This window comes from Heteronotia binoei, chromosome 4 (genome assembly GCF_032191835.1).
Source record: "Heteronotia binoei isolate CCM8104 ecotype False Entrance Well chromosome 4, APGP_CSIRO_Hbin_v1, whole genome shotgun sequence".
NCBI classification, from domain to species: Eukaryota; Metazoa; Chordata; class Lepidosauria; order Squamata; family Gekkonidae; genus Heteronotia; species Heteronotia binoei.
Window position 1 is genome coordinate 136556543 of NC_083226.1, and position 9868 is coordinate 136566410.

A 9868-nucleotide genomic window follows, 5' to 3' on the forward strand; every position below is an offset into this window, starting at 1 on the left:
CAAGAAAAGTTTTTTTAAAAGTTCATGGTTTTGCTGTGTTCCTGCTTAATTTGGGGGGGGGGGGGGTGTTTTCTGCTAGTCTATTTTTTAAATTGTCTCTATCAGTTTGGAGGAGGAACAGCTAGGGAATATTAGCTTCAAAAGGAAGGACAGAGCCTGGACAAGCATTCCTTCTCCCCTTTGATATCCTGCAAAGAATAAACAGGTGATGGTTGGGGGCCAAAATACACATTATATTTGACACATATCAGGACACAGGTACCTGACCTGACATAAGACATTAGAACAGGGACTAATGTCTAAACATATCTTAATTGCCCCATGTGGCTCTAAACATTGCAAATGAGAGGAGGGGACTAAATGCTTCCCTCCTGTCCCATTTTTGCTGATGGAAATGGCCATGGGGACATGAAGCCCATTCTTTCCCCTCACAGCATTTGGATCCATATGGAGCAACTTAGGCATGTTTATAGATTGCTTCTCTAATGTTTAACTAGAAGGAGGGCTGGACATCTGTCCTGACATATCAAACATAATGTGTAATTTGGCCCTGAGGCTCTCTAATTGTGTGAACCACATTACACAATCTGACATCTACTCTGTGAGGCCCATTGAGGACTGTATTTTTATTGCTGCCTTCCTTCAGGCACAGGGCAAATGTTTACTAGAATTTTTTGAGAGTACCTCAAGCTATTGCCGCTACTGTTTTTAACTTTGTTACTTCCCTTTGGATTTAGTGATTTGTATTTTAAATGTTTTATGATGCATATTTGTGGTCTATGATAGCTTTATTGTTTTTTATTAGCCACTTAGAAAGATAGTTTTCTAATACAAAGTGGTGTACATTCATCAATAAAAAATAATAATACAGGTCTGGGGCAACTTCTGTTTGGAATGCTTGTACTCTGGAAACTCACAGGGCTGGTTCCTTGGTGATGTTTTAGAAATACACCAAGGCTTTTCTTTCCCCCCATCTTCTTAGTTCTGTCAGGCTTCTGAGATGTCACATCAGTTCTTCCCTACCAGCCCTGTATTTTGGGATACATAGTGGACTGAGGTGTGCAAACTGCCCCCTCTTGTCATAATTAGCAAAGCTGTACTTGCTGAAGACACCTGTTGTACCTGACTCACATGACTATCCCTCCACAAGGCTCCTGAAGGTACTGTCAGTCTCTAGCCCAAGGGCGTCTGTCTGGCCTCAATCAGGGCCTGGTGGAACATGCTCCCAACTGAGATCAGGCCCTGTGGGATTTGTCACAATTCCACAGGGCCTGTAAAATAGAGATGTTCCACCAGGGCTTCGGTCGAGGCAGTGGATGTCCAACGACATTGGCCTCCCCTGCATTGACTGTCCATGGCATTTTCATATCAACTGTCACCGGGAGCACCCAGCTTGACTCCATCTTGACTCTTCACCTGTTTCAACATGGGATCAGCACACCTAGTAGTTATCAAGTGCTGAACTGTTGACTAGGGAAGCCAGATTATTGTGTGGTCCTGTTTAATATTCTTATCTATTTAATATTTTATTTCAATTACTTTTTGGTGTTTTCATCTGCTGCTATATTGACATATTTTGAACTTCCCTGAGCCCAGTTTTGGGGTAGATTGGAATATAAGCACAATAAATAAATAAATAATAGCAGGATACAATCTTTCTAGGAGTTTGTAAGGGCTGCAGAAATGGAGAGAAACATGGCAAAATCTGCATTCCATATATGCATGGTTGGATACAGGCCAGTGTAATGTATACACATATTAGTTACAAAAGTCTACTAATCCTGGGCATAGTATTTGCATTTATTTTGCTAGTATACAAAATCTATCTATCTATCTATCTATCTATCTATCTATCTATCTATCTATCTATCTATCTATCTATCTATCTATCTATCTATCATCTACCTACCTACCTATCTATCTATCTATCTATCTATCTATCTATCTATCTATCTATCTATCTATCTATCTATCTATCTATCTATCTATCTATCTATCTATCTATCTATCCTTTGCTATACCAAGTACCCAGAGCAAGCTACATCATGATGAAAAATATGTTGCTCAAACTGTCAGTTCTTGAATTGTTAAAATTGGACGTTTTGATGGCTTTGTGATACTTTTCTAGTTTTTCTTTTTGATTCCATAGATCTTGAACCATATAAATACTCTGGCAGTAGATTTATAAACTGCACATTTGAGCACAACAAGACAGGATGCCAGATTTCCTTTGATGATGATTATAGTGCCTATTGGATATACTTTGTTAATTTCCTGGGGACTTTAGCAGTATTACCAGGAAATATTGTCTCAGCTCTTCTGATGGACAGAATTGGGCGTTTAACAATGCTAGGTATGAACTTTGTTTTTTAAAAATGAAAAACTTTGTATTTAAAAATACTTTTACAACAAGAACAGTGTCAAACAAGATATTACACAGTAAACATGTAACACTATCAAAATATGTACTTTCAAAATAATAAAAAAAACAGTTGCATGACTCTACATTTGAATGGAAAACAGGGTAGGTGGAAGGTTTCTTAACCCTTTTCCTTTCAGTTGCTTTTGGTGGGTGGAAAGTGTGGTCAAGCTGCGGCTGACTTATGGAAACCCCATAGGATTTTAAGATGAGATGAACAGAGGTGGTTTGCTGTTGCCTGCCTCTGCCTAGCAACTTCCTTTATGGTCTCCCATCCAAGGGCTAACCAGGGCTGCCTCTTCTTAGCTTCTGAGAGCTGATAAGATCAAGCTAACCTGGGCCATTTAGGTCAGGGCTCAGCAGCTTTAAACATTCTGCCAGTTGCATTTCCACATACTAGAGAAAGACATGAGTGCCTGTATGCCCCCACTTCTATCCCAGGTACTGTTCTTCAATTTTTAATCTTCCCAAAGCTGCTTTTTATTTTAAAATAGAGATCAGGAGATTTACATGTATAATGCCTGGTTTGTCTCTAAGAGTCTCTGGGTCTGATTACTTTACCCTGTGTCAAAAAGGAAAAGCCTTCTGCTTCAGATAAGCTTTAGGACAAATAGCAAAAGATTGTTGTCACCATCAACCTGTGATGGTGAGTAAATTAAAGGCATATATCTAGTCACTGGTGGAAATGGAAAGCCAAATTATGAATAGATTAAGGCCCTAACACGAATTTGAGCAGACTTCGGAGGATGGTAGAAGACAGGAGGGCCTGGCATGACTTTGTCCATGGGGTCACAAAGAATCGGACTCGACTGTGTGACTGAACAACAAAGATCTAATGCTTATATAATTCAGAGGCACTGTTTTGAGGGCAGTGCTACAAAAGTTATGATAGTCATGGGGCTGCTATTAAATATAGCAGTTCAGTGCCCAATTTCCCCCCTTGACCCACTCAAAGTACAGTAAAACTGATGTCATCCTGATGATGTTACGCTGAATGTGTACTGACTCCATATCATTTGCAGCCAGGGTTGGAGAAATGCACTGTATGATTATATCTGGACAGAGCTAAGTTTTGTGTACATAGAATGAGGTGGATGCAAACTCCTACAAGTACGTACTTTTGCCAGTGCTTTCATTTTTTTGGATGCCTCATTTTCTAAGTCATAAACCTTGATAATAAGCTTCCCCGCCAAGAAACTGAACCCTCCCTCATTGTATCTTAAAATAAAAAGAGCACTTACTGGAAGTATTTTGAAACTATTCTTATTGCAAGGCAGGCGGGGGAAGATGAAGATTGTTTCACTTGCAACTAAATTATGCCAGACAGTTCAGAAGTATCCGTCATAATAGCTTACATTGCTTTACTTTGCTCTTCTTGTAAGGCATTGTGGGTACTACTTACCTGCAATTTAAACTTCCCCTTCACAGCCCACTGACTATAGTGATAGCTGAATGCAGGATTTAAATTGAAACATGGCACTTTCTGTTTTCTAGTATTATAAAAAATTGGCTATGCTCTGAAGCACACAATGAAACCAGGGGTAATTCTTATCCTTCACCTTGCAATTCAGGTGGGTCTATGATTCTTTCTGGAATTAGCTGTTTCTTCCTGTGGTTTGGCACAAGTGAATCCATGATGATTGGCATGCTGTGTCTCTACAATGGCCTCACCATCTCAGCATGGAATTCCCTTGACGTCATTACTGTGGAGCTGTATCCAACGGACAGAAGGTATATTTCTGCTTTGCTTTACCACTATTCTGCAATAGCATTAATTATGCATTATAATTTGCTTGCAATAAATTATAACAAAACCACCTTTATCAATAACAAATGGTTGGGTTTTTGAAGAAACTTTGACACAAACGCCTTGCCAAGGTCTCCTAAGAAAGCAAAGACATACTGGCTTTGCTTAAAACAGGAAACATTGAGCAAAAATATTAGACAGTGCTCACAGTAGAATGCTGTTAATAGGGGATTCCTCTCGTAATCTGTATTAGGAGTGTTGCATTTTGATTTGTTCTTAAATGATTTGGATTTGTATGAACCAAATTTGTAGATGACCAGAAGTTATTAAAGAAAGTGCTATCCCAAGCAGGCTGTGAAGAGCTTGCAAAGGATCTGGGTGATGGAGACTCAGAATGGTAGCAAATCACTACAAGAATGCTAGCTGCAGTGAGGAAAAAGAGTTAAGGGTTCACAGCCAGCTTATTCTTCAGGAGTACTGGAAAGAATGCTATTTAATTTATAGTGCAATCATATTTAAAATTAAATGTATAGTTCTACCCCACCCCCCACGCCCCCACACAAAGAAGGTGCCTTCATACTCCATTGTTTCCAAAGGACTAAAGTCAAACCAGAGAAGTGATGGCCACCTGAATAAACATCCTTAAAAGGGGATTAGACAGATCTATGGAGGATAAGTGTATGTATCAGTGGCTACTAGCCATGGTGACTGAGGTGAACATCCACATTCAGAGACATTAATCCTCTGAAATCCAGAACCAGGAGGCAACAGCAGGAGAAGACCTCAGCCTCTGTGCCCTGTTGTTGGCCATCCAGAGGAACTGATTGGCCACTGTGTGCAAAAGGATCCTGGACTAGATGGACCATTGGTCTGATCCAGCAGGTCTCTTCTTATGTTCTTATCTCTGCAGCAGAAACTGAAGGTAGGGAGCAATTTTGCAAGTCCACCAGAACTAATGCAATCCACAATGCCCAGCAAACACAGTGCCATTGGGGCAATGCCAGCAAATGTCAAGTGCAGAATCAGTTCAAGCACTTTTCCTGGCTCAAGTAATCAGTGTAACCAAAGCAGTCTAACCACAACCATCCCAAACCAAGTCTGCAATCAAACTGGTAAAGACTGAATTCAGAGACATTTATTTATTGAAAATAAACTGCTTGTGGTGGTTCACAACTGAAACTATAAAATAGAACAAAGCAAATAGGAAAATACTTCTTAAAATAATATTATTAATAATTGCTAAAAAGAAAATCAATAAATATGTCAATAAAACCAGCCATTTAAAAACAAGCCAGGGCATAAAACCACATAAAACAGAGTGGTCAGAAATGATGTCAATATAACACTTTTCAGGATAGGAGCTGGCTGTATGACAGCTAAAAAACTTGGAACCCCTTAGACTTAGTAAAGAGAAATGTTTTGGCTTGGTGCCTAAAGAGAGTGAGGTATGCACCAGATGAGCTTTGTGAGGTCATTCCAAAGGCAAGGCACCACAACCAAAAAGGCCCTGTCTCTGATTGCCATTCTTCTTGCCTCTGCAAGAAGGGTCACAGAGAGCAGGGCTTAAAAAGAGGCTCTCAGCTGGTAGACTGAACAATATGGGAGAAAGTGGTCCTTCTGGTACCCCCATTCCTAAGAAGTTAAGCGCCATTTAGGTAAGAACCAGTTCTCTGAGTTGTGCTCAGAAACAGATGGACAGTCCTTACAGAATTTTCAATGAAGGGTGATAATGATTCCCTTGGCAATAATATGGGGGCCACATTCTGGACCATTTCAAGTTTCCAAATGGTTTTCAAAGGGAGCCTCATGTACAGCCCATTACATTTTTCTAAGAATTCATAATGACTACAACCCACCCAAGATAGGGTTTGCCAAGCCTCTCTTTACAGGTTCTTCAGAACTCCATTAGAAGGAAAATCTTGGTACATTCAGTCTTGGTGGGTTCTGGTAGCTTGTTTTAGTAGCATGCCATCATATAACCCTTAATGTCAATCTACTGCACATTTTATAACACAACAGTTTTGTCATGTTCAAGATTATCACATCAAAATGTCATCAACTTTCACATTTATGTTTGCAGTGCTGTGACATCTAAAATTTAGCTGTTGTTATAAAACGTAAATAGAATGTTATCTGTGAAGAGTTTAATACCCACCAAGTATAAGCTGTAGTAGATCAGTGGTTCTCCACACAATAAAATCAAGCCTTCCTATGAATGGAAACTGAAACAAATGGAGTGGTTTAATTTAATATTCCACCAGGCCAGTTTGAGATCAAATTGATGCTGGTGTGACACTTCTACTCCAAGCTCATGAACAAACTGGTGGACGCTTGGCACTCTCCTTATTTCACTACATTCAGTAAACTAAATAACTTTAAATATATTCTGCTACTCGTATTTAGGTTTTGCACTTTTGTTATGACACTACATTGTGTGTGTTTTAAATTCATGGTGGTGTAAAAGCAATCATGGTGGAGTAAAAACATAGTACCTGTTCTTTATGAATTTGCCTCTTGAGTCAAAGATACCATTTTAAACATTGTATTTTGTTGTTTCAGAAAATTAATTTTTTGCAGGGCGATCCTATGTAGTTACTCCAGTCTAAACCTCTTGATTTCAGTACATTTAGACCTAAATAACACTCCATAAGAGTGCCCCGCCAGTGTGCTGGCTTTTCAAACATGGGACAGTGAGTTTCTACTGCCACCTTGTGGAAAAGTAGCACATCATTTTATTTTTTCCAGGCACCTATGGCATGTGGCCCAAAGGCATAATTGCTTCCTTCAGGTTCTTATTATAAGTCAAGCATCCTCAAATCCTGTTACTTTGCGATCTCCCATAATGCTCTGGGTGGCAATGATTTTTCATCACATTAGTATAAAAACAAGGCATTATTTTTTGCTATGGGACTAAATCTTCTCTATATCTCACTGCAGATTGTTATGGGAGCTTTATACAGGCTCAAAAAATACTAGTTATTCCTCCTTTTCACATCTGTGATTGCAGCCACAGTACTAAAAAATTGTGTTACCTTTCTGTATATCATTTAGCCTTTCCTGCTTTTTATTGTGTTCTCACCATATGCACAGAACATTCTTAGTCTGCTAGTCATTGTTAGGTGATAGTAAATAGTAAACCCATCATCTACTCAGTAGGAGGTAGATGGGAAATATACCATGGATCCCTCCTACAGTGTGGTGTAAAACAGCATGTAATTGCCAGGACACTTGGTATAAATGTTTTATGTTCTTCTATTTGAAATAATATATTTACATTCCTATTTTTAATGTGGAATTTTGTATGCAGTAAAAAAAAATCGTATTCAGTAAAAAAATGCAAATAAATGCAAATAAAATAATACAGATCTCTGGAACAAAAATAAATCAACTCTGTGATCAAGTGTTACAACAGTTAAATATCTTCAGATTTCTTCTGCCATTTTTTAAAACCTGCAATGAGCTAGCAACTGTCCAAAACCTAAAAGGAATACTTTGTTTTTTTTCAAAATTATGTGTCAAATTATGGTACTGTGTATTCAGACAGAGAGAGGACTTCTTTAAAAAGGAATGCAAGTGATTCAAGCCAGCTAGCCCTGCTAAGATGCCTCAGGTGTTTTTGTCAGCTTGTTCCTCCCCCCTTAAAACCATAGTTCTCAGACATTTTGAACTTGGCCTTCCTCCTCCTCCTGTAAAATTGTTCTGCCTTCTCAAGGCCCCCATCCATCTGTTTAGCAGGTGAGCACATGGAGGTCCTTGTGAACCTTCAAATGTAATGTGATTTTTTTAAAATCTGCTTTTGCTGCCAAGAAACACACATTTGTTTCTGTTCCCACATCTACTGGACCTCCACATCATTTCAGTACTAGTTTTTCAAGCCCTTCCTTGATACAGTGATTTTTGAACTGATAGAACACATGCCATAGCTGGGTGAGGTCTCATCAGCGTTTCCATAAAGCACACATGTTGATTAGGTAAATCACCTAAAGGCAGGTGAATTGTTGATTAACATAAGCTGATTTATCTCTTTGTTTTGTAAACACTGTCTGCCTGGTATGGTATGTTGTTAGGCTTTCTGATATCTAGCGAACAGTCTGGTACCACTTTTATCTTACTACTCCAACATCAAGTTTATTTGGATGTAATAAAAAGCAGTGCCGCTCCATTGGCTCTCCAGCCGTTGATTATGCAAATGAATTCTGTTGGTCAACTCCTCTTCAGACATTACAGAACCAGTGTGGGATATAATCATGGGGAAGGATTTTTTTCAAGATGCTGTGACACTGTGCCCCTAAAGCATACAAACTGGGCCTCTAAGTTTGAAGCTTCAGTCTTATTCTGTTTATTGGGATCAACCTTACTGCTGACATACACTGTGCATTTGGCGGCTTGGGCTAGGTGAACTCCAACACTTGTTTCCTTTGCTGACTGGAATTCTCAGTAACTCATTCTTCTGGAGCAGGGGTGGCCAACGGTAGCTCTCCAGATGTTTTTTGTCTACAACTCCCAACAGCCCCAGCGAGCATGGCCAATGGCTGGGGCTGATGAGAGTTCTAGGCAAAAAACATCTGGAGAGCTACCGTTGGCCACCCCTGTTCTGGAGAGTCACACATATCCAGCTCGGACTCTGTTCAAAAGTTCAGAAACATTGTGATTTCCAATTTGGTGAAGACTGTTCTCCCACTTCAGACCAATGGTGTAATTTTTCTCCCAAGCAATGTTGGATATTCAATAAAAGAAGAATGATTTCAGACCTCCAGGATGTATATTTTTCCTAATTATATTAGTGCAAGATTTTGGGACTCTTTGGCTGGTGGTCAGTCTCAAATATAGTATATCCCTTCATTTCTTTTTTCTGCTTTCCATCTTGAACCTTTTATTTCTTTCCAGTGCTTAACTGTCCCTTTCTCTCTTTTTCTCTCTTCCAGGGCAACAGGCTTTGGCTTTTTAAATGCACTATGCAAAGCAGCAGCTGTCCTTGGAAACTTAATATTTGGTTCCCTTGTAGTCATCACCAAAGCAATTCCTATTCTCTTGGCTTCTACAGTCCTAGTATGTGGAGGCTTGGTAGGACTTCGACTTCCTGACACCAGAACCCAAGTGTTGATGTAACTTGGAAAAGATTGTGGATAAAAAGCCATTTACAGTTTGTTTTCCTCTCTTTTTAAGTGTAAGATTTCCTAACTTGAAGGGCAAAGGCTTCAGATTCTCAGTGCATGGAAGGTGACTATATAGCAAAAACCTCCTCTTACAATGAAAGAGCTGTGACTAAACATTAGGAAATATATTTAGTTAAAGCTTTATAAAAACCCATACATATCCCATTCTTTTCCAGGCTAAAAAAGTAGTTCAGTAATGAATTCATCTGAGATAGTTCCATCAAGCTATAAATTGTCCCTTCCCCAAGTTGCCTGTTTCCATTTTGTTGTTTAAGTAGTTTTAATAACAGATCATTGTTGAAACCAGTAATGGCTGATACATATTCTTCTATATTTAACTGGTCATGACCACTAACATGACCACTAGATGTCTTTAAAGTAGGCTAGGCAGGTTCATAAAGGATAAGTCTATCAACAGCTACCTATCATGATCACTAGAGGAAACCTCCTTATTCATACAGCAAAGTTCATACACCTTGGGGCCAAGAAGGGAATGCTGTTACTTTTATTTCTACATGGGTAGCATCAAGTTGACCATTGTGAGAA

At 39.2% G+C, this 9868-nt stretch overlaps 1 protein-coding gene across 2 annotated transcripts in view; it reads left to right on the forward strand.

The window, feature by feature from the left end:
• The window catches only part of SV2C (synaptic vesicle glycoprotein 2C), a 92251-nt gene extending 82705 nt beyond the window's left edge, over positions 1–9546 (forward strand). For both annotated transcript variants that reach the window (XM_060235831.1, XM_060235832.1), the window contains 3 exons: positions 2150–2353; positions 3991–4150; positions 9092–9546. In XM_060235831.1, the coding sequence (XP_060091814.1) occupies positions 2150–2353; positions 3991–4150; positions 9092–9275 (548 nt within the window). In that variant the 3' untranslated portion in view covers positions 9276–9546. The remainder of the gene's footprint in view (positions 1–2149; positions 2354–3990; positions 4151–9091) is intronic.
• Positions 9547–9868: the final 322 nt, after the last annotated feature.